A 24782-nucleotide genomic window follows, 5' to 3' on the forward strand; every position below is an offset into this window, starting at 1 on the left:
TGGAAACAGCTGTTCGCGATTTTCACAGTTCGATATTTAGTAATCGGCATTTAGGTATTCAATAACCTAAGGTTTTGATCATGTAATATAGACCCACAGTGTCCCTATACTGTGTCCCTATACTGTGTCCCTATACCCTGTCTCCTATAGTTTTGTTTGTGGACAGCTTTGTCTAGTATTCCTTGCCTTTAAGAACTCAACACTACATGAATCTTGCACCTCCACAAGAAGAAAACAGCCCCACTAACAAAGGGCTTAAATCTGTACCAAGATATTAATAAAACATTCTGGAGTGTCAGATGTATAACACAACATTTATTCCATCAGTGGAACAAAATGCCTTTACATATAAAACAGATTAACACTCTTGCATCTTTCAAGACCAGCCTTGATGACTGGATGTGCACCCACAGATTCGGTCTTGGATTGAACAGATTTGCTTTTCAGGAAACAGGATGTATTTCATAAGTGTGGGTACTGGCAAACAGTATATAGTCTCTAGAATTACTTGCTTTGTAATTTCTGTAATAATATGGTCCCTTACTATGCACTCTGCCTGGATAATCTGTTTAGTCACTGACCTGTGAAGATCTGGATTGCAAGAACTTATCTGTCTCTCAACAAAACAAAGAGAACTTTCCAATCCAATGTACATAAGACCATAATGTCCCTCATTTGGTATGGACTCAAGAAGTTGCACTTCCTTAACTTTGCGACTCTTGGTGTTATGGTGGTGCTTTACTAAATATGAAATTATAATGAATGCAATGTTTACTAGAGAGCAGACAGTAATTCTTCATACTACACACTCCACATTTTTTGGTACACTTGATTGACTTTAATGAAATTGTATATACGTTCATTATGTAGAAGTTGGCACTGTGGAAAATAACAATATAGCCAACGTTTGGTGAATAGAGTAAAATGTATTTTGCATAGTCATTAATGCAAAAATCCTGACTGCAGTTGTAAATATTGTGGTTTTTGCAAACTCTACTGCCTGATTATTTCAGCATTATCCAAGTGTACTGTGGGCAGTGTGTGTGTGTGTGTGTGTGTGTGTGTGTGTGTGTGTGTGTGTGTGTGTGTGTGTGTGTGTGTGTTTGTGTGTGTATGTGTGTATGTGTTATTGTCTTGTCCTGTGTCCAGTTTGTGCTGGTTTATACATGGTACGCTGATCAGTGGTGATGAGGTATGTGGTTGATCACATGCAGGTGTTTGGTTCATGCTGCATTTCTGATTCTTTTGCTAATGCAGTTACCCAGCTGGGATGAGATCCATTTTCAGTAGAAGGCAGGAAACATCATCTGGTTAAAAGACGTGCTCAGTTTATTATTTCTTTTTTATTTCTGTATGTATATATGTATATATATATATATATATATATATATATATATATACACATGTTTGTTATTATTCATTGATTTTTTATGAATCATTTATTAATTGATTAACATTTGTTTACAAGGAAAGTCTGACTGAGTAATAACCCATTTTCAGTGGGGCCCCAAGAGAAAAGCTTCATCCCTTTACTTGAATACAGATAGAATAATACAGTTCAGAAAAAAAAATGAGTATTTGATTAACACAAACAGTACAATACAGATCTGAAAATGTGAATATTTGATGGGGTTTATAAATTATTACAAATGCAAAAACAGAGAACCAAGCCCCATGCAATAGGGAATAATAACCTTAATTTTATTGGATTAAGGAGTAACAAGAAAAAGAATGGAATGTAAGTAAGGTGAAAAATATGAATAGACAGGCAAAATTAGAGAAAATCTATTTCAATATTTGCATATTGTGTTAGAAAAGAATGAAAACATATGAAAGTAGAAAGGGGTTATATAATTATAAATTATGTGTCTCTTTAAGTTAGTAGAGAAAATTAATATTTACATTTGCCTTTTGAGTCTGTATGATATATACATGTGGCAGAACAACAAAAGAGAGAGTACAAATACAGCAAGTGTGAGAGACTTGGAGTAGTGGAAGAGGTAGTGTTAAGGCAGAAGACAAGGATCAGCTGTAAGAAAGTTCATACAGTATAGATGGAGGAAAACTAAGAGGAAAAGATGGCAGGAAGAAGTGGAGGGAGAGAACAAAAAAGTAGTTAGAAGATGGAATTAAGAACGTTTTTAAATAACTCTTGAAAATGTGGTGATTGGGTGTTCACCTGATTTCTATTAGGAGTGAGTTCCAGGTGTTTGCTATTGAGTTAGAATACAGACAGTATCCAACTGATTTTTTAGCTTATGGATGATAAGACGTTGTTTGTCATTTGATCTTAAGGGATGATGTAGGATGTAATTCTATGTAAACAAAGAATTATTGGATTCTATAACATAGTTGAATGCACTGGGGTCTATGACAAATGCTTCTGTACTACTTGCTCATGACACACTTGCTCACTGCCACTTACTTTAAAAGGCAAGTGCTCTATGTACCATTAACTTGATCTCCCACAATGATGTATCTCTCACAACACCCTATCCTACAAAACTCTGCAGTCCTACCAGAACCGAAACTTTAACCCTAAAATATCCTTCTTGCTCCCTATTCCTAAAATCCCCCTCCTGTTACCTTACCCTGCAACCATAAACCTAATATCCCATTCTTGCTCCCTAATCATAAATCATAAAACGCTCTTCCTGCTCCTAAAACCTAACCCCCTCCCCTGTTTCCTAAAACTAAAATCCACTTTCTGAACAGTGCTATAATCTACACTCTAACCCCCATCCACTCCTTCTCCATGGCCACAGTACTTACCTTGCTCAAACTTGAATAAAGTGTTCGGGTAAGCTGTGGCAGCCACTTGCCCAAATTTATATTGGAGTTTGAGAACTAGGCAAGTGGCAGCCTACCTTTGTTGAAGACATTTGAGTCCCTGCCTTTGACCAGTAGTAATCCGGCTCTTGTACAACACCTGAATATATTCTCTCTCTCTTAGGAGTCAGTATCCGGCTCTTGTACAACACCTGAATATATTCTCTCTCTCTTAGGAGTCAGTATCTGGTTTCCATAGCTCTTTTAAATTAATTAGACAGAACTTGTCAGAGATTTGGGATGTGTGGCTACACTAAAAAAGGCCCTAATGGTCATTAGCCTATGGACCTATAAACCTAAAAACACTAGTTATGCTATATTTCTATGCTGCTTTCATTTAAATAAATATTTTCCAGTAATTCATTCCTGCAAACAAATCAGCCTCACAAACATTTTAAAATATTTTTTGTGCAGGTGGGGGTCAAGCAGTCCTATACCTCAGAACTTTATATGTAACAATGCCACAGTTTCACAAATATGAAGATGGAAGATGTCAACAAAAGTAAAGAAGTGACTGACAACATACACTTAGAAACTGCACTGTGATTTTAGATGGAAAGCAGCAATCTGAGAGTTTAACTTCACAGAGTTGTGCTCGCTGAGTTTTTTGTTTTTTTGCCTCAGAGAGTTGTAAATTGACTGGTAAAATAATCTTATGAGTAAAGTATAAGAAAAGATTATATTTTGTTGAAAATACATTTTTTATTAATGAATTTATTTATAAGACTTTAAAGTACACTGCAGAGAATATTTTTAAATTATGAATAAAATTATTTCTGAATTTAACTTCTGAAATTTGCCATTTCAAGTCTGTGAAAACATAAATTAACTAGAACTTTATTTCTGCACATCTTTTGCAAATGTAAGTCTAATTTAATCAGAAATGAACAAGAAAACAATCTAACTTCAAATACTAATATTGCAATGATTTTTGATAAAGAAACACTTAAGAATTTATTAGAAGTTGAAAGCAAGTCAGAAATGGAATTCGCTCTGTTGATTAGCTGACAGCAAAGGGATGTTGCATCAGCATGCCAGAAGTTGATAAGCAAAGGAGGATATGTTGCCCCTGAAGAAAGTTTAACTCCATTATGAAGGGGTATATAGAAATTGCCTGAAAGACTTTTCTTTCTTTATTCTTGGTGCTGCATCTATAAGCTTGGCCTGATGATATAAAGCAATTCCTCAGGACGATTGAGCTGGAGTGGAATGTTACCATATGTATGCCCGACACAGTTTCTCAACCTGAAAAAGTAAATAAAAGCTGTTAATTTCTGACCAAGGCTTTACATCTGATTTAGGGTGTTGTATTCATCGTTGAGTTAACCCTGTGCTACAGTCACACAATGTTCTTGAGAAAACCCTGGACATAACAGACTTTGCCCATTAATGTTGTACATTCATATCAGTCTAGCACGTATGTCTAACACTGTTAGGTGGATCAAGTGATGGACATTGACTCTGAGCTTTGACACTCTTAGTGAGATGGATCAGCTGATGGACATTGACTCTGGGGTTTGACACTATTACTCAGATGGATCAGGTGAAAGACAGTGAGTGATGTCTGACACTGTTAATGGAATGGATCAGCTGATGGACATTGACTCTATGGCTTGACACTATTACTGAGCTGGATCAGGTGAAAGACAGTGAGTGATGTCTGACACTTAATGGAATGGATCTGCTGAAGGACAGTTAACTCTGACACGTGACACTATTAGTAAGGTGGATCAAATGAAGGACAGTGATTCTGGTGTATGACGTTACTAATGGGATAGATCACCTGGAGGACAGTAACTGTGGTGTTTGACACTATAAGTGAGATGATTCAGGTGAAAGACACTGGGCCAGATTCAGGAAGGCTTACACGGAGTTCAAGAGTAGTGTAAGCCTCCGTGTAAGCCTCCCGATTCAGGTACAGCCCAAACCTCCGTGTAAGAGACAGCTAACACGTCTCTTACACGGACTGGGCATGGAAATGCTCAATACCTCATTTGCAGCTCAAAGATATGCAAATGAGGTATTTGAGCGATCCATGAAGCTGAAACCAGTCTGTGTAACGGACGTGTTAGCTGCAGAAATGTACTCAGCTGACAACTGAGTACATTTCTGCAAAATCTAAAACAGAGCTATGTCAGCTCCAAATAAAGGGTGCATATGTTTCATTAAGCATGCCAATGGCCAAATATGTGGCCATTGGCATGAAAAAGTGTTGCAAAAATATGTTATATAACTTTTTTTTTTTTCGTGGGATTATGATGTGTAACTGCAGCGCACACCCGTGCAAACGGGGTGCACTACCTAAAACTGAAAACCGAAGCTTATAAGCCCACAATTGTGGGATTTATGTATTACATGGAATGTCAATGGAGGGACTTGCAGATCAAAAACAATATGGCCTCCGTTTAGTGGTTGTCAAGGGGGGGAAGCTCAGTGTAAGACATGTAACTAAGCATTACTAGGCAATCCTATGTAAATGAGGGTTACAATACTGAATCACACTGCCACATAGGTAATGAGCACTTTCTGAGTAGTGTAAGAGTTAGAGAAGGGGGAGGAACAGAGTAAGAGGTAGGTGACATCACAGGGGGGAAGGATAGAAACAAATGTACCAGATTGGAGGGCAATGTAAGGTGACAGATGACAGACAGACATCAGGGAGGGAGGTGTGTCCCAACAGAACACTAGGAAAGTCAAGAAATTGAAGGTTTACGCTATCCCTACACTCAAAGTTTCTTGATATACGTGCATGCGCGCGTGTGCGTGCGTGTAAGGCAGGTTCAACATGTGGGAGCGTGTTGCAAACCATTTACAACGGTTTGCGCGGGCGTGCACGTGTTTAAGGCAGTGTGCGCGCGTTTTAACATGAATCAGCCAAGTTCACACCGTGTAAGGATGTGCGCGCGCGTTTAATACCGTGTAAGGATGTGTGCGCGCGTTTAAGTAACTGTGAGCGTGCTTAAGCTGGTGTGCACATTGCTCCCCCTGAGGAAACAGAGAGGAAACAGGAAACAACCAAAATACAGGGAAACTGCCAGAGGATACTGCTGGAGTTAATTGCTGGAAACAATTGGAAGCAGGCAATTACACAGGCAGACTAGAAGCCCAACCCAGCATTTAAACACTGCAAAGAGCAGTGCAGGCTGTTTCTCAGAAGAGATACTGCAAGAAAGTAAGCTATCAGAATTGAAAACTGAAAAAAGCTGAACTCAGAGCAGAAATGCTAGGGGCTGCCATAGCTGTTATAATCAGGCATAGACGAATTGCTGAGGGTGGTGACAATGCAGATGCTGACAGACATGTGAGACAGACATGTGAGACAGAGTGAGGAGAAGGAGAAGAGTATACAGGCCCAGGGTCACCTACCATGGGTTACATGAGCTGGAGATAGTAGAGCGCTACAGAGTGAACAGAGACCTTCTGTAGCAGTTTGTTGAGCTGTGCAGGCCACATCTCACACACAGAACCAACAGAGGGGAACCCATCCCAGTGGAAACCAAGGTATGTGTTGGCCTAAGAATACTAGCAACAGGTACCTTCCAGAGACCAACTGGTGATATGATGGGGATATCACAGGCATCAGCCTCCAGGGTACTGCACCAGTTCCTGGATGCCATGTCAGCACATGTCGGTGATCATATATATGTCCCTAATGACCGTGAGGTTGTGGCCAGCAATATGCGTCTCTTCCAGCAAATAGCGGGATACCCTGAGGTGTCATTTAAAGTTATAGTGACAAATCAGTTATGTTATTTTAAATCAGGGACAGTTAAGAGGCATGGCAAAGTGTGTGCATGTGTGCAAGTGTGTGTGTGTGTGTGTGTGTGTGTGTGTGTGTGTGTGTGTGTGTGTGTGTGTGTGTGTGTGTGTGTGTGTGTGGTGGAGGGGAGTAAATGAGTAGGTACCTGTGCTAACATGATGCCATAGCCATTAATGGAGATTACCACAAGGGCAACATAAAAGAGCCTGTCAGTGTCTGCAATAATCATAGAAGGATTCAGAGATGTGGAAATTAGCTGATAATAAGGGCTATCCTCATTGTGGTTAATGTGTCTCTGAATCACTGGTTTTCATGAACATGTTAACAGGCTATTAGTGTTGCAGTCCAACTGCATGTGGGTAGGTCTATTTCTGAATCCCAGCCTTTGTTTTTAGAGTTTGTCCTGTATCAACAAAGGAAAAACTATATTCTGTTTTTTCACAATATATAATTTGAAATTCCAAGACCCAAAGATGTTCCTTGTTTCAGCTTAGTATCTTTCATTTTCACTTGCCAAACCCTTCATTAATGCATGTCTTGAGAAGAAACCAAAAATAACTGCAAATCATTCTTTAACTATGTCAGTAAATTAAAAACTAACAAACCAGTAATCAAGAACAGAGTGTTCAAATGGGAATACAGTCAGGACCACTAAAGACAAAGGCTTTATTATAAAAGACATTCATTAAGCAACTCATAATTGCACTATATCATTCTCCACCCCTATTCCTTTAATAACAATCTGATTAAAGGCTAGGGTTTTAGGATAGCTAGGATGATGTCTACAACAGAAGACTTGGAAACCAAAATTAACATATTAACATTGTTGTTTCTGGATAGGGGATACCCAGAGATTATGAGGAGTGATGTTCTTAAGGAAGTGAAAGATCTCTGGTGTATTAAATACAAACCACTTTTGGGGAAGGGCCCTACAGGGATTGAGGAAATTAAACTTCATGAGGCAAGTAATGATGTTAATTTAGGAGGGCATGTGATGGCATATAGTGGTAGCTCAAGGAACATTAAAAACATTATTAAATAAAGTAATTGGAAGTTTTTAAAGGTCACCAGTGATTTTAATAGAATTTTAAGAGATGAACCTTTTTTTGTTAATAAAACCTTGGTTAATTTTAAAAAGCTCTTGGAAAGACCTAAGAGTCAAACTTATGGAACAAGAAACCAGTAATCAACATTAAAATGTGGTTCCTTTAGGCAGTGTTCATATATTTTAGAGAAGAAATTTATCAGTTTAAAAATAGCTTAAATTCTAAGATTATCTTTAAAGGTGAAAATTGTGGTAGAACAGGATTGGTGTATTTGGCTATATGTTCAGGATGCAATTGTTTTTATATGGGAAAACTGAAAGGATGCTTAGGAAATTTATGAATGTAACATGCAGAGGTATGCAATACCTATAAAAAATCTTTTTGGGATTATATATATGATAGAAAAAATCCCAGGAGAGGTGAATGGGAAAATATATTGGAATATAAGGAATTCATTTGACTGAATGCGGCAGTAACACCTGGGCTTAATGGCAATGTTTGCATTCAGCCAATACTAAGATTAAGAGCTGCTAGACTATAGAATAAACATTTCTGCATTGAAAGCAAACACTGCAGAACCACCAAGCACTCGCAAAAGGAAGAAAAATGACAGAATACAGAACCCTAATCCAATTTATTGCACTTTAGCATCTCGGCCAAACAGCCTTCAAGAAGTAACATACCCCATACAAACCATCCCCTTATATACAAAACAAACAACCACTAATAAAACAATTAAGCAATTTAACAATTTAACTAAATACTTCCAGTTTAACTCATGGTTCAAACACCCTGGAGAAAGGGTATTGTATTTCAGAATAAAAACAGCTTCTTTATACAATAATATGTTTTTTAACAATGAAGCATCACCTAATTTAACAAACACTTTTTTCCAAAATTGTTGCTTTTATTAAAGTATAATCAATATTATGACATTCCATAAAATGAACAGAAATAGAACTTTCCACCTTATTTTTTCATGTCTCTTATCTGTTCCTGCAACCTGACTTTAAACTTTCTTTTACTTTGACCAATGTAGAACAGGTTGCATGGACACTTGAGACAATATATAATGCCTTCAGTTTCACAAGAATATCTACCCACAGGGTCAAATTTACTTCCATTATTATTTTTTTTAAATTAGAGACTATAAACCTGCAAACATTACAATTATTGCAGGGTACAGACTGGCATTGGATTTTCTTCAGGTAACATAAAATATACTTCAACCAGTCTATCTTTCAAATTCTTACCCCTCCTATATGAAATGGAAGACTTTCTACATATTATTTTAGCTAACTTATCATAATTTTGTAAAAACTTGCAATAATAATTGACTAATTCACATATTCTTTCACTCAAGACATTATAAGTTGTTACAAAAAACATTCTATCCTTACTGTCTGCCTTAGGTGAATTCTCTTTCTATCTGTACTCATGTTTATGTGTAAATTCCATTAAAGAAATATTATCGACAGCATCAAGTATATTGTCCCTACTATATCCCCTACAAAGAAACATTAACGATGTCTAACATACTTCCCTATGCAAGTCCATATCATTGTTGCAAATCCTGGATAACATATATAATTTGCCATAGGGGAGAGATTGAATTGTATGTGGGGGATGACAACTGGTCCAATACAAATATTGACCCCCATCTATAAATTTACGATGAACTGAAGTACGTATAGACCCATAATTTAATCCTGCCAGATGTACATCGAAAAAAATAATTTCTTGACCAAATTGTAAACTATCAAATTGTAACTCATAAACATTTTTGTGTATATCTTTAAAAAATCATGGATCTTATCTATACCATTCTCACATACAAATATCAAATCATCAATATATCTATAATACAAAAAAATAGAAAACCTGCTAATTGGCTAGTTAATCCTGGACAGCTTTTATGTTGAATATTCCTGTTTAACATTTTTGTATAGTATTTTCTCTGTATTGTTGCTCAGAATTTATTTTTTCTTTATTCTAGACTGCCACCCTTATTAGATAATGTTTTTAACTAGTCACTTTGTTTTTGTTTACTGCATACTTATTTTAAGTAAGGATTTTTATGCATTCCACTTAAGTACATTTTGCTATTTGTTTTTTATAAATTTTATGCTATATGCATGATTTTAAATCTCACTGGTAGTAACACATTTTTTTGCTAATACAATATTCTTGCACTGTGCCTTTAATTTTTTAATCAGTCTTGGTTTCTTAACTAGCTTGAATATTTAACTAAGTGATGTAATGGTGGAAGTCATTCTGATGAAGTCCCCAGTGAGGGATGAAAGCACTTAATGAATGTCTTTTATAATAAAGGCTTTGTCTTTAGTGGTGCCAACTGTATTCCCATTTTTAGCACTCTGTTCTCGATTAGTAGTTTGTTTAGAGTGCTATACTTACTGTTGTGTGGTTTAGCTCCAATATATTTTTTAATCTGTGTATCAGACGTTAACATTTTCCAATTTTTGTTAATGATGTCAGTATAATGTTGTATGTCTCTAGCATAACTGAAACATAACCTTAAAGGCTGTAAGTCTGAAATGCATCTATTTTTCTGATTGGTAACATTGCATTTAGAAAAGTAAGGCTTGGCTTTACTTTGTCTCACTCTCAAGACATTGTTTAGTCCTTGATTTATAAGGTTAGATTCATAGCCCCTTTGTTTCAACTCAACCTGTACATTGGTGAGTTGCAAATCAAAATCACTGGCACTAGCATTCAATCTAGAAGCTCGAAAAAATTGGTTCTGTGCCACATTCTTAAATATAAAATCAGGGTGCATACTGTCCCTATATAATAAATTATTAACATGGCATTCTTTCCTGTATAACTTCACATTGAACTGACCTTTCGAGTCCTGTAATACAGTAACATCCAAAAAATTAATCTCAGACTGACTCAGTCAAAGAATCAGGGAACACGTGTACCACATAAGAAAAGGCAGTTTACACAATGCCTTAGCAAAACATACTAGTGATACTAATTCCCAACCTGTATTTTCTTTCAGGGCTATAGGTAGAGTTTTTTAAAGTATACGTGGAGATGATGTCAAGATAAAAACTGAAAACTTAGAGGCCAGATGGATCATTAGACTTAAAGCTACTATAGGTCATGGCCTGAATGAAAATATCCCTCTAAAACCAGCTCTACGAAACAAACCCCTGCGTAGATAAAATGTTTTTAATCATAGGTTTACATGTATTTTATTTATATCTATGTTTTTATATTTATATTGTATTTATGTATTTTGGACTTTTGGACTTTACTGGTATTGTTTAATACAGAGCTTGTATCTTGAATATACCTTTAAGAATGTTCTAAGCTGTATGTGTTAATTAGTACAAATAGAGGAGCTAGTACCTTGATTTATTACACCTGAAGAAGCCCACAGGGTGAAAGCGCTTGTGTCTTGTCTTTATGAACAATAAACCTTTGAAGCCTGGAGCCTTACCTCAGTGTTTTTGCTGTTTTGATGGATTTTATTTCTCTTCTGAGGTATCTGGTTGAAGTTGGAACTTTTTTACTGTTAAATAAGGTTAAATGCCCACATATCCCCATGTCTCAACGACAGTTGCAGTCTTGTAAGTTTGTTAAAATTGTGGTTTTTATGATATTTAATTATTTAAATATTTCAAAGCTTACATTGATTTGTGTATTTGGGAAGGGGGATTCATTTATTTGTTTTAAATAAGCACTAGTTTAATTTAGATTTGTGTTCTTTTGTCATATTTTTGTTTTAAAACTTGTTGTACTGGTTTCTTTCCTTGGTCTGGACTTTTTACAAGTGTTTTTGATTTTTGGTTCTTTGGTTCACCTTTGAAAGGATGCTGGAAAAAAAAATCACCACTCATAATGCTGAATGCTAACAAACCATGAAAAAATGCAGATGAGGAGCGGATATCGAACACCAGTCTTCTCTTTTAAACTTCTTTTTTTTTCTGGGGGGGGAGGGGGTGGTATAATGACCATATCTCAGAGAAAAGGGAATATTCCTTGAAATGGCCATCTTGACTTGGGTCTATATTAAATAATCAAAAGGACCGTTTGTCAAATGGCATTTTTGGTGCTATTACATTGAACATGCCGTTCACCGAACTGTCCATAGTGAAATCGTGATACAGTGAGGATCGGGAAATTTGCCCTTTCCTCACTGTAGTGCAATCTCGGAGTTGGTATATATGTAATTAGTGGGGGGGGGTGGGGGGCACAGCCCCCCACAAGAGCGGAAATCGATGAACGGCATTTTCGATGTAGTGCCGTTTGCTAATGGGAGCTTCGTATATGTAAGTTGGTTTCTTAGCCATTCGGTCTCAGCATTACAGGACTCACTGAAGATGGTCCTCACATTTGAGTTGGTTACACCCTTTACTACTTAAGCCTCCTGTTTAGAGGAAGCAACATGGATTCTGTTATGGCCTTGAAACAGCAGATTAACTCTTTGTCCTTGCAGAGATATTACATAGGTCACCATGTACAGCTTGCCAGTATGATATACATGTGTTAGTCTGGCTAGAAAAGATACATGACCATGCACCCTGGAATGTATTGTGGAATTTACTAGAAGAGAATGGGGTACTAAGGTTCCCTGCTGCATGACACTCTGCCCCAGTATTTGAAGAGTGAGAAACATATCTGCATACCAAGTAATAAACTGAATATGTTTTAAGTGAGTATAGGATTCGCTATGATTTTCTAAGAGACTGTCTTGTCTTCTCACCTGTTCTTGAATTTTTAGCAAGATGTTAAGGTATACCTGAGGTGTGGAATGTATCCATTTTGCAGCCAGGCTAATTGGTTCCCTGAGAAATCACCCAAGTGCTCAATCAATGCCTGCCTCAACAAGATAAGGACAAATAAAGTCCTCCACACCTTTCAGAAACTGTAGCTCATTGTTACAGTTGCTAACATTTTTGCATGCACGCACATCCACTCACACACACACACATACACACACACACACACACACACACACACACACACACACACACACACACACACACACACACACACACACACACACACACAAATACATACACTCTAATAAATAATTTAAGGACCTGCAATCAAAACCGTGGTTACTTAAATGGCTATTGATACTGCACTCACATTCAGCTAACCAGCAAAAGTGTCATATAACTGAGTTGCAGGGATGGAAGTCAACATTTATATTGTGCTGATCACAGCCCCTAAGATGTTGTGCCTGGGGCAGCTGCCCCTTTCATCCCACTCTAGCATATGTCACTATTTGTAATTGATAATATCCATTTGACTTCAATACACTATGGTAGTCTGCATGGACTGGATGGTCTACTGTTCACTGTAAAGTAGGTGAGATCAAAGTTAGCACCTTCATATTAGAAGTCATGTATTCCTTCCAAAAAGGGTTTTTTTGCTGGTAAGAGAGAAGCAGTTACCTCAGATGAAGGAAGTTAAGTCTAGTGTTTATCAGTGAGGGAAGAAGTGAAAAGGTGACTGACCAGAAGATGGAGAAACAGCAGCAGTGCAGGCATTCTATTATACTACAGTGGTGAAATGAGTGCTGTGTAACAGTAGGAAGCACTCCCAAGGTCATGGCACTGAAAAGATAAGTTAATGGAGAGACATAGCAGGAATAAGGTGGCTTCCAGGGTAGCTGGAGTCACTGTGCGTAATACAATGAAGAGTTAGGCTATCTGGGATGCTGCTGCTCTTTTGGGTTAAGAGGAGTTGGTTGAGGTGGTATGGGTACCTAGTGAATATACAGGCTTGGTGCCTTTCACCCGAGGTATACGAAGCATGGTCCAACAGTAGGTGCATTCAGGGTAAACCTTGGCTATAACTAGAAAGGGTATATGACTCAGTTTGCTCAGAATGTGTGTGGGGATCTCACAGAATTAGTTGGGGACTGTCACTGGGGATAGAGCAGCCTTGTCTGCCCAGCTGAGCTTCTTACCAGTGTAACCATTAGGAGGAAAAGTACTTGAGAAAATAGGCAGGTAATATATAATAGTACAGTAAGTAAATACACTATAATATTGCTGACTAGGAGCAAAACACAGTCATTTGTACAGCTTATTGTATATTACTGGTGTTGCATGCCATTTACAACAAGCTAAATGTCATATACATTATGACTGTGCCACTTACAGTAACTTTCAGGTTATTGAAGCAAGTACTTTCTATTCAAATTGTAAGATTTTTATTAGTTTGTGTCTAGTGTTGGGTTTCCTCAAATCCACACCTCCGATGCATATCAAGGAGAGAGAAAATTTAGCTCTTTGGATCGAACTAACTAAATCAAAATCGCAAGTAAGAAAATATGAAAGCTGAGTCATATCACAATACATGGCAGTGAGCAATTAGTTAAAAAATGTTAAAAAAAGCTTTTCACACTACCGAATATAGCAGTTAGAACAACTCTTATGTCAGATTCAGACCTTTACAAATGTATCAGAGCGCACCTCAGTTCCTAATAACAGACTGTGTTGTGCATTTGCCACACACTCACTCAAAAAGCCTACACAGCAAAAGAAGCAATATGACATATACACATCACCACATCTTCATATCTTCCACAAAGAGTTACCATGGGATGGCAAGGACTTGTACACTCCTAGAAACATATTTTCATTGCTACTGGTGACTACAGTAGTTGTAGTAGTAGCAGTAGCACTGTCTCATGCATTGCTGTTCCCATATAAATTTATATCATGTGACACTGCAGAGATTCTCCTAGTTGAGTTGCCAGGTGCTGTAAGAAATACATACTGCATTTCATTAACATATTTATACAATTCAATGGATAAGGTATGCATGTCACAGGCAGTGCTCCAAATTTGTATATCATGTGACTTTCCAAAGATTCCCATAGCTGAGTTAGCAGGTGTTGGAAGAACATGCATACCAAGATAAATTAATGCGTATATATACCTCAGTGAATAAGTGCATAGGAACTGCAAAGCAGACATTTACAGAGTTAAATTAATGCTAAACAGCATATTAAAAAGTGACTTACCTTGCATTTCCTGGCCGTCTCCACACTATTACACCAGTATAATGGGCCTGCCTCACACTCTTTGGCTTCCCATTGAGTGACATCCTCCATTGGATTACAGGCTTTCACCAGCTGTGGAAAGAACTTGGGTTAGTCTGTATTACTGCAGTCTCCTTGAAGTAAAGAAATCATCAATCTATGTTTATGTTAACACATACCATCATTTCATATCTTTTACAGATGCAAACCTTTTGAACTTTAGTGTGGACTTGAACCTCATATTCACAGAATATCAGCTGCACCTGATACATGCATACATAAGAGTCACATCCTGAGCTGTGAGATCATTGCCATAACTAGCCTATCAGTTTGTACTTATAAGGAAGACTTTAAATTCTGTGGATTATTGTAGCTGTTCATGGGGTCACTATAAGGGTCAGACATGGCTCGAAACCATTTGACATCTTGGATAAGAGATACAGAAGTGCAGTCAGTCAAGAGTTAACCACAAAGCCAGTCGCATATCTGACAAAATGTGAATACTGCACTGCTGATAGCACAAAACAGGTTGAGAACTTCAAAACTTGAGACATGAAACTTAGCAATGTAAGCTCAGCATCATGGGTAGTTGTTTTAGGAGGTTGATTATTATAAAGTCGCAGCTTTGCATTGTTTTCATCACTACAAAAGTCAAAGCACAAGGTGACTGTAGCTGTTCCATGCAGTTTTTCATCTTTGTTTTATGTTACAATTTCAGTTCAATGAAGGGCAAGAACCTGTCAGACAGCTGAGCCTGCATCAGCATTACTAGGAGATCACAGCAGACTTACCTTTTTCTGATTAAAGCCTTACTTATCTTTACTTAAAACACTCCATTCGGCCCTTAATATCTTAGAACAGGCAAGGGAATGTTGTGCATTACATAGGCCTGACCACAACACAGCTGTTGTAGTCTGCTTATTTAACATTATTCTAAAATGGAATTTAAATAAAATTACCTCTAGTTATCATGAAAAATACTGACTGCAGTTTTACTGTAAATAGGCAAATATTAAATAGAATCCAGTTAAGATGTAATGGTTCTTACAAAAATATAACTGGATAATTGAAGACATCATTGCTTAATACCAATGACATAAAAGTGAAGTAAGATGCAGAAAGGGGTATTCAAAATAAAACATTCATTAACATCAAACCAGTGACAAGTGGAGTACCACAGGGTTCAGCCCTGGGACCTCTCCTGTTTGGTATCTATGTTTCTGAAGAACAGGCTAACACAGAAGGTATCTGGCTAATGAAGTTCGCAGATAACTGCAAACTAGGAGCCATAGTCGAGTCCCCAAATGATGTGGACATCTTACAGAAGGGCCTCACTGAGACAGATGCCTGGTGTCAGAGGCATGGCCTCAAGCTCAATGCCAAAAAGTGCATTGTCATCCCCTTTGGTAAAAACTCTGTACCCATGAACTATCACATAAACGGCAGTCTACTTAATGCTGAATGTGTGATAAGAGGCCTTGGGACCCAGGTGGACAGTAGTCTCTCCTTTAAAAATCACATCGTCACAGTAGTCAGGAAATCCTTCAATGTGGCATACCTCATCACAAAAGGGTTCTTATCCAGGAAAAAAGAGATTGTTGTTCCCCTCTACTCGGCACTCATTAGACCCATTATAGAGTACAACACCCCTTTTGGAATGCACCTCCCAAGACATCAGCAGCAGCTGGAAAGGCCACAGAAGTACCTCACAAAGAGGATCACTGGCCTCAAACAGATGCCCTACACTGACCGTCTCAAAAAACTCCAGCTTTACTCTGTAGAATATTGCCTACTCTGAGGAGATCTCTGCCTAACATATAAATCTATGTTAAACCCAGAGCTGTTGGACATGCTACACCTAAAGAAATCCCAATCCCTCCGAGCTACATGCTCCAGGGACCTAAACCTTGTCACCACAATAAACAGGACATGCTGGAGGGATAGATTCCTGTCCCAGATACTTCCTATACTCTGGAACAAACTACCCATCTATGTCAAACAAAGTTCCTCATTAGCACTCTTCAAGAAAAATCTTGATGAGTGGATGGGAAATAGGAAATACACCCCAGGGATCACTTCTGAGGCTCTGCTAGACAGGAACACAGGAAATTAACTTTCTTGAGTGGCGTAAGCCAGGGAACCTTGTTGGCTAGGCTTACATAGGCCCTTAGGCTGATAGCTTAGCCTTACCTATGAACCTATGAACCTATGAACCTATAAAGGGTCAGAATGGGCTGCAGAGGGAGCAAGTAAATATGATCAGATGCTCAGCAGGCTTTTAAAATACACATATCTTATACAGAAGAATTACAAGGCTAGACAGATAGATGGTATGCAGAAATGCACTCAGCACAGCAGAAATAATACAGAAATAGCTGTCTAAGAAAAGCTATGCAACTCAGCTTTGCATAGCATGAGTATTGAAATGGAAGGATCCCATGTATTCCTGCAGGAGAACAGCACTGTAGGGAACATAGCCCACATGCATGAGTCAGAGGTAACGAAGGGCTAGATAGTGTGATTGAAGATGAAAATACCATCAGGTTGAATAATGTGAATGCAGTAATACAGAGCTACAAAATGATAATGTGGCTCACAACACAAGAGCAAGAGTAAGAAAGCACACAAATGACCAAACTTCTAATACTTATATAGCATGAGCAGGGAACAAAGAATTACACAGATACCTGTGGGAAAAAGGCCTTGATGGCAACATAAGGGCAGATGTGTGTGTGTGTGTGTGTGTGTGTGTGTGTGTGTGTGTGTGTGTGTGTGTGTGTGTGTGTGTGTGTGTGTGTGCACGCAAACATGTATATATGTGTGCGGGAATGTTTGTTGGAGTGATGATGAACATGTAGGAGGTCACAGCTGCAGACTGCTAGAAGAGGGACATCTCAATGTGTTCACTGTAAAATGAAATATGGCTAGCTGGGTTGATGTGTTTCTCTAGTGGCCCTTGAAGTCATTCAGCCGAGTTGTTAGGAAGCACCATTAAATGTTCTCAAACTATCGTGGGACTCCAGTGTGGATTTTGTTTGTGGAACTTTTCTTTGCCTCAGCCTATTCTCAGTTTCATGTTTTTTTCAAACTGATGTGTTTCTCTGTAAGACGCATTGGAACTTTGATGCATCATATATTCAGCTTTAAGATTTGTCATCATACCTCTCAACTGTACATATTTTTTCAGAATGTCCAGATATTTGCCTCATATTGTTGGACCATTTTTCATAAAATTGTGTTTTTTCTGGCAAATTAGTGGCAGATCATTAAAGATTGAACTTAGAAAATAATTATAGACATTTGAGTTTCAGACTTTCCCTTCAGAAAAATTCATGCTAATGACCAAACCTGTTATTCTATCAACTTTCTAAGTTTATAAAAGCAATATTTAAAAAGTGTCCCTATTTTTTGGGTCTTTGTCCTACTTTTATTTATGGTTTTGTCCAGATTTCTTGCTCCAAGATATTGAGAGCTATGCTTATTATCAGATAGCATTACTTAGGAACAATTCCTTATTATTACTCTCTTTTAACTTAATTCTAGCAGTCTTCCTAGTTAGAGACAATATAAACAACAACTAGTTCTCTTGCATGACAAAGGAATGCATCTAGTGTAGATATATATATATATATATATATATATATATATATATATATATATATATATATATATATATGACTCATAACGTACTGGTGTGTGAGTTGTATAATATATGTACAGCCACTGACTGAAATGTCTAACATCACACCTCATACTCATAACTCAAACTTACCTGGCAGGTCACCTTGGCACCCCAGGTCATCACAGAGGCTTCTAATAGTCTATTCATGTAAGTTTCCAGGAATTTTTTACACTTAGGAGGAAAAAGAGATATATTAAAACACTTGATAGCATAATGATGGCAATATAATATTAGAAAACAGCATACAGTTAGATGTACTAATTAGTCAACTGCAGGTATAATAAAACAGAAATGTAGCTAATATGAATGTAGAGAGATAGTATTCAATTTTGTTACCAGCATAACATAAGCTACGTGTGCATGGCATTTATCTACAGAAGGTGATAACTTCAGCTGGCTGGTGTATTGTCAGCTCACCTCCCAAATGTCCAGAATTTTGAAGAATGTCCAGATTTGTGCCCATTCCACATAAAATTAGTTTTTTTTTTTCTTTTCTGACAAATTATTGGGGAATTTAGTCACTTAATAATGGCAAACATTTGAGTTTCAGATTTCATATAACAATGCATGCTGCTCCAAAACCTGTTGTTTTAGTAGTTTGCTATGTTTATAAGAGTTTTTTTTTTCCAAAATCTCTATTTCAATTTTCTTTTTTCCAAATAATAACAACAATACAATAACTCAAAAACACAAATAAACACTACAAATACATAGCTAAAGAAAACAGACAACAATCTCGTTTCAAGAAAATTACACACACACACACACACACACACACACACACATATATATATATATATATATATATATATACAATATATACACTAGAAGTCACTACATCATCAAGTAGAATATGAGAATTCTTATGTTCATTTGGTCTCATAAGGGATAGTGGAATGGGGATAATCTATATAGAAAGTAAAGTTAGAAATTCAACCATTTATTGTATGGTTAGCGAAAATATCTAGATACATATATATTAAAAGAAGGGGGAAGATGCAAGAAAACTGGTTATACTACATTCATTTCTTATTAAAAGGTTAACTTTTCATGTCAATTTGTGGTCAAATTTTATTTGTCAAGAATTATATCTAGTAAGTAACCCCAATATTTTTGGTAATAGCATTTGTTTTTGTTGTTTTTGAATAAACTAATTTGTGAGATGAGATATATTTGCTAGCAAGATTGCTAAAATCTTCCCATGTAATTGGTGACATGACATTCCAATTCTTTGTAATAAAAAATTTAATAAGGGCACACATCGTAATAAAGACATGTTTTAATAGTTTTGGAAGTTGATTGATGTTAATGTGCAATATAGCTGTCTCCCATGTAAGGGTTGAGTTTTCATATCCCATCTTCTCTAATCTTACTCTCAAGGAACACCATAAGTTGTGTATCTTAGTATAGTTCCATATGACATGCAAAATATCAGCTGTTTGATCAGGACAATGGGGACATATAGGCGAAAAGTTAGGATTGAATTTATTTAATTTAGTTAAGGTATAATATAGATTGTTATTTACCATAATTTGTGTATATAACAGCATCTTGAAAGGAATTAATTTGATGGTATTTTCAATGGCTAGTTTCTTATTTTCTTCAGTCAGTGATTGATTTTTCATTTGCCAATAGTTTGAAAATAATAAAGAATTCTAATATTTTGCACTCATTACAATTTTATAAGTCCTAGAAATTGTTTTCCCTTTAATCGCAAGATTTTCAAGTATTAATTTAACTAAATTTATGTTCTGTAAGTCAGTGTGTATTTGTGAGAATTTAGCATTTATAAGATGGTGAAGTTGGTTAAGGATAAGGCTATATTTCTTAGGAAGTTTGAGTTCAAGTCTCATTTGCCCCATGTTAGAGTCTTTCCATTGGTATATACCCCATATTGTGTAGTCTTTTATCAGGGGGTAGTTTGTTACATTTATGGGTTTATTATTTATTAGTAGATTAGGATTTAGGTGTAATGGTTGTACAAGGGCAAAAGCGTCAGCTAATTGCAATGATTTAAATAGTTTCTGTGTTGTAAGAATCATGTTTTTAATTAGTGGGTGTAGATTCTTCATGTATAAGCTAGTCTGGTTTAAATTCAAGAATGGTAGGGATTTGATATTATAGCCAAGGGATTTCAACTGTTCATACCAGATTTTGGTCCACTGGGGTGTCCAAGTATTTATATATGAGTCATAGTTTATTATTTGTATTAGTCTGTAGACAGTAATTATACTATAATAAAGCTTAAAATCAGGCAACCCCTTCCCTCCTTATCTTTGGTAAGTACAAGTTTTCCATATTTAATTCTGGTAGATTTGGAATACCATAAGAATCTTGATATGGCTTTTTCCATGGCAAGGAAGAAGTTTGGGGGAATATTTAAAAAAGTAGCATTTAATTAAAAGAGTATACTTGGTAGAAGATTCATCTTGACACTAGCTTTTGACAGTAAAGACATATTGATGTTCTTCCATCTATCAATATTGTTTTGAATACTAGTCCATGTAATTAGTATGCTATTGTTTATAATATTTTGAAGTCCGAAGTAAATAGTATTCCTAGATATTTTATCTGATAGTTTATTTTGATCTCACTCATGGAAAAGTACAATTCTTTATGACCTATAGGATTGAAGGGAAATATGTGTGACTTGTTTAAATTTAAGTTATAGTTTGAAATCACCGAGAACTCATCAATAGCTTTAAGTATTTTTGGAAGGTCAGTAGTGGGGAGTTGGAAGTATATATTTAAGTCATCAGCAAAGGCCGAGTATATAAGATTTGTATTGTGGATTCTGGGAATATGATGAAAGTTTTTTTGAGAAATAAACAGAAGGAGGGGTTCTAGATAAAGATTAAATAGGTATGGCAAAAGAGGACATCCTTGTCTTGTACCATTGGATAAGAGTATAAGGTTAGTTATAAGTTTGTTTACCTGTATAGTGTTAGAAGCTTTCTGATACAGAACCTGGATCATTTTAATGAATTCTTGAGGAAAACCATATAGAGGCAGTATATTAAAGAGAAAATGTAAGTTTACTCTATCAAAAGCTTTGGTTGCATCTACTGTAAGGGCATTTTGGGGGCATTTATCACTATTAAGTAGTCTTACAATGGTATCTAAGAGGAGGGTATTGTCACTTGTTTGTCTGTTTGTCATAAAGCCCATTTGTTGTTGGGAAATAATAGAGGGGAGTATATTCTTAAGTCTATTTGCTATAACATGGGCTAATATCTTAAGATCAGTGTTTATGAGGGCTACTGGTCTATAATTTGTTGGATCTGTTGGGTCAGAATGCGGTTTAGGAATCAACACTGTCTTGGAATTATTTAAATATTTGTCTGTTATACCATATTGTATTATATAGTTGAAAACTTTTAATAAAACTTTGGAGATAGGTTCCATGAATAACTTATAAAAATCAGATGTGTATCCATCAGGCCCAGGGGATTTACCTAGCTTTAGTTTGTTTATTGCAGCTTTTATCTCTTTTAATTGTAACGGTGTTTTTAAGAGTTTCCGTTGATCTTCTGTAATTTGTGGAAAGTGTATATTATGTATAAAATCCTCAGATCTGTCTGTAGATGGTGATAAGGGTATATTGTATAATTTCTTATAAATATCTTCAAAAGCGTCCACTATATCTTGGTCTTTATATTTCACCTGTCCTTCATATTTTATTTCTTTGATCCTAGGAGGTCTACTTTTTATGTTAGTTAGTCTAGCTAAGAATTTTGATGGTGTTTGAGCCCATTCTGAGTATTGATATATTGACCTTAATTTTAAGAAGGAGATATTTTCTAAATAGTGTTTGTGTAATTGTTTTTGCCAATCAATTATTTTTTCCTCAAGTTCTTTAGAATATTTTTCCTGAAGTTCTAGTTCAGCAGTGTTTATTTGATACTCTAGTTCATTCTTAAGATTGTTATTTTTTTTTGAGCCATGCAGATTTTTGAATAATAATACCCCTGATGACCACCTTGGTAGCCGCCTATTGTATGTCATATGGAATTTGAGTGGATATAAAATCATTTTGGAGTTGGGCTAGGACATTCTGAATTTCTTGTGTTGTTTCTTGGGTTTATATAATTTTAGGATTTAATGTCCAGGTATTGAGATAGGAAATATTTTGTTTATGGGCTTGAAAGTTTATTAAAAGTCTAATTTTGGAATGATCTGAAAGAGTTGTAGGTGATACAGCATAATTTAATTTGTTAGAAAGGAAAGCAAGGGAAATTAGAAAAGCATCTATCCTGGACCACATTTTGTGAGTGGCTGAAAATAAAGTGAATCTTGATATTGTTTTATCATACTGAAATTTAACATAAGGGTCAACTAGTTCAAATGTATTTTGCAATTCTTCAAGTGCGTAGTGGGAAATTGTGACTGTTTGTTTTTATTATGTGCTCTATCCTCATTTAAATTTAGTAAAGCATTCCAGTCCCCACCTAAAATAAACAGATGATTTGGGTATTTGTCTAGTATATTAAAGATTTCATAAATGAAGAGCTGTTGATTTGAACAGGGGCTATATATGTATATATATATATATATATATATATATATATATATATATATATATATATATATATATATATCTATATATATTAAGAAAGAGTAATGGTTTGTTCAAAGTATGATATTTGGTAGTAAATAATACCCATCTTCCCTTTGAGTCAGCTTCATAGGAAGTAATCTCTCCTTGGAAGGATATATTTACTATAATGGCCACTCCCCTGGACAAAGAGTTATAATTTGCAGCAACTATTGTTTTAACCCATTTTCTTTTCCTTTCCCTAACCCAAAGTTGGTCATCTAAGTGATTTTCTTGCAAAAAAGCTATATCAGCCTTAGTTTGGTATGTGAGGTGCATGACTAATTTTTTTTATTTTTATCTACCATCCCTTTAACATTCCAAGAGTCTATGGTTATAATTTTTTATTTATATTGTTGAAGTTTCTCATTAGTTGATACCCAAAAATACAGTGATAAACTTTGTCTGTTAGTGTATTTATCTTAAGAATAAATGTTGTGACTTCTGTACTCCTAAACTCTAAATAGGTGCCTAACCACCCATCCCTCTGTATTAGTAAATGTGCATGAGTTAAGAAACTAAAAGAGACTATTATTTTTAGCAACAAGGAGTAAATATTTATCAGAGGGATGTCACTAATACCCATCCTGTTCCAAATGCGAACAGTTATCAGAAAACAGACTGTGCCCATCCCACTCCTTTTATTTATGTACTCCATATTCATTTTCAGACTTCTTAAAATAGTATGTTAATTGTACCCTTAGATATTATATAGAGAGAAAGAGAAAATTAGCTTTTTATAAAAAGTTTTGTAGTAACAGCAACATATTATAATTCTTAACATTTCAAGGGTTATTAAAGAGTTTACAAAACAATATTTTCAAAAAACAAGTACAATATATGAACATTTAAAGAAGGCAGCACTTTAAAATTCAACAACATTTGCATTATTCTTGCTAACAACAACTAACTGTGGTTCTTTAAAATGTATTGGAAACTTCATTTAACACTGCACTGGCAAAAGCCATACAAGCACATCATTGTGAACTCATATATTATTAATTAACCAGTGCCATCTACTGGACAAGCAGGGGAAAAAAGGAGAAAAATGTTTTTGTACCTTGCTCATAGACACATTTAAAAGTAACTCAATGGTTATGCCAGTAGAATAATGATTATACATTTTAAACATTTAAAGAAGGCAGCCCTGTAAAATTCAAGAACATTTGCCTTATTTTTGCTAACAGCAACTAACTGTGGTTCTTTAAAATGTATTGGAAACTTCACTTAACACTGCACTGGCAAAAGCCATACAAGCAGATCATTGCGAACTCATATATTAATAATTAACCAGTGCTATCTACTGGACAAACAGAAACAAAAAAAGAGAAATGTTTTTGTACCTTGCTCATAGACACATTTAAAAGTAACTCAACGGTTATGCCAGTAGAATAATGATTATACATTTTAAACATTTAAAGAAGGTAGCACTTTAAAATTCAACAACATTTGCATTATTTTTGCTAACAGCAACTAACTGTGGTTCTTTAAAATGTATTGGAAACTTCACTTAACACTGCACTGGCAAAAGCCATACAAGCAGATCATTGCAAACTCATATATTAATAATTAACCAGTGCTATCTACTGGACAAACAGAAACAAAAAAAGAGAAATGTTTTTGTACCTTGCTCATAGACACATTTAAAAGTAACTCAACGGTTATGCCAGTAGAATAATGATTATACATTTTAAACATTTAAAGAAGGTAGCACTTTAAAATTCAACAACATTTGCATTATTTTTGCTAACAGCAACTAACTGTGGTTCTTTAAAATGCATTGGAAACTTCATTTAACACAAGCCATACAAGCACATCATTGTGAACTTATATATTATTAATTA

General features: G+C 35.9%; 1 protein-coding gene across 1 annotated transcript in view; it reads right to left on the reverse strand.

The window, feature by feature from the left end:
* Nucleotides 1-3511: 3511 nt before the first annotated feature.
* The window catches only part of LOC122812033 (prosaposin-like), a 162794-nt gene continuing 141523 nt past the window's right edge, over nt 3512-24782 (reverse strand). The window contains exons 6-8 of the mRNA XM_044084276.1: nt 18435-18515; nt 14645-14755; nt 3512-4074 (exon numbers count right to left, since the gene is read on the reverse strand). Coding sequence (XP_043940211.1) covers nt 4042-4074; nt 14645-14755; nt 18435-18515 — 225 coding nt within the window. The 3' untranslated portion in view covers nt 3512-4041. The remainder of the gene's footprint in view (nt 4075-14644; nt 14756-18434; nt 18516-24782) is intronic.

The sequence above is a fragment of the Protopterus annectens genome, chromosome 9.part0 (assembly GCF_019279795.1).
Source record: "Protopterus annectens isolate FY-2018-M chromosome 9.part0, PAN1.0, whole genome shotgun sequence".
NCBI classification, from domain to species: domain Eukaryota; kingdom Metazoa; phylum Chordata; order Ceratodontiformes; family Protopteridae; genus Protopterus; species Protopterus annectens.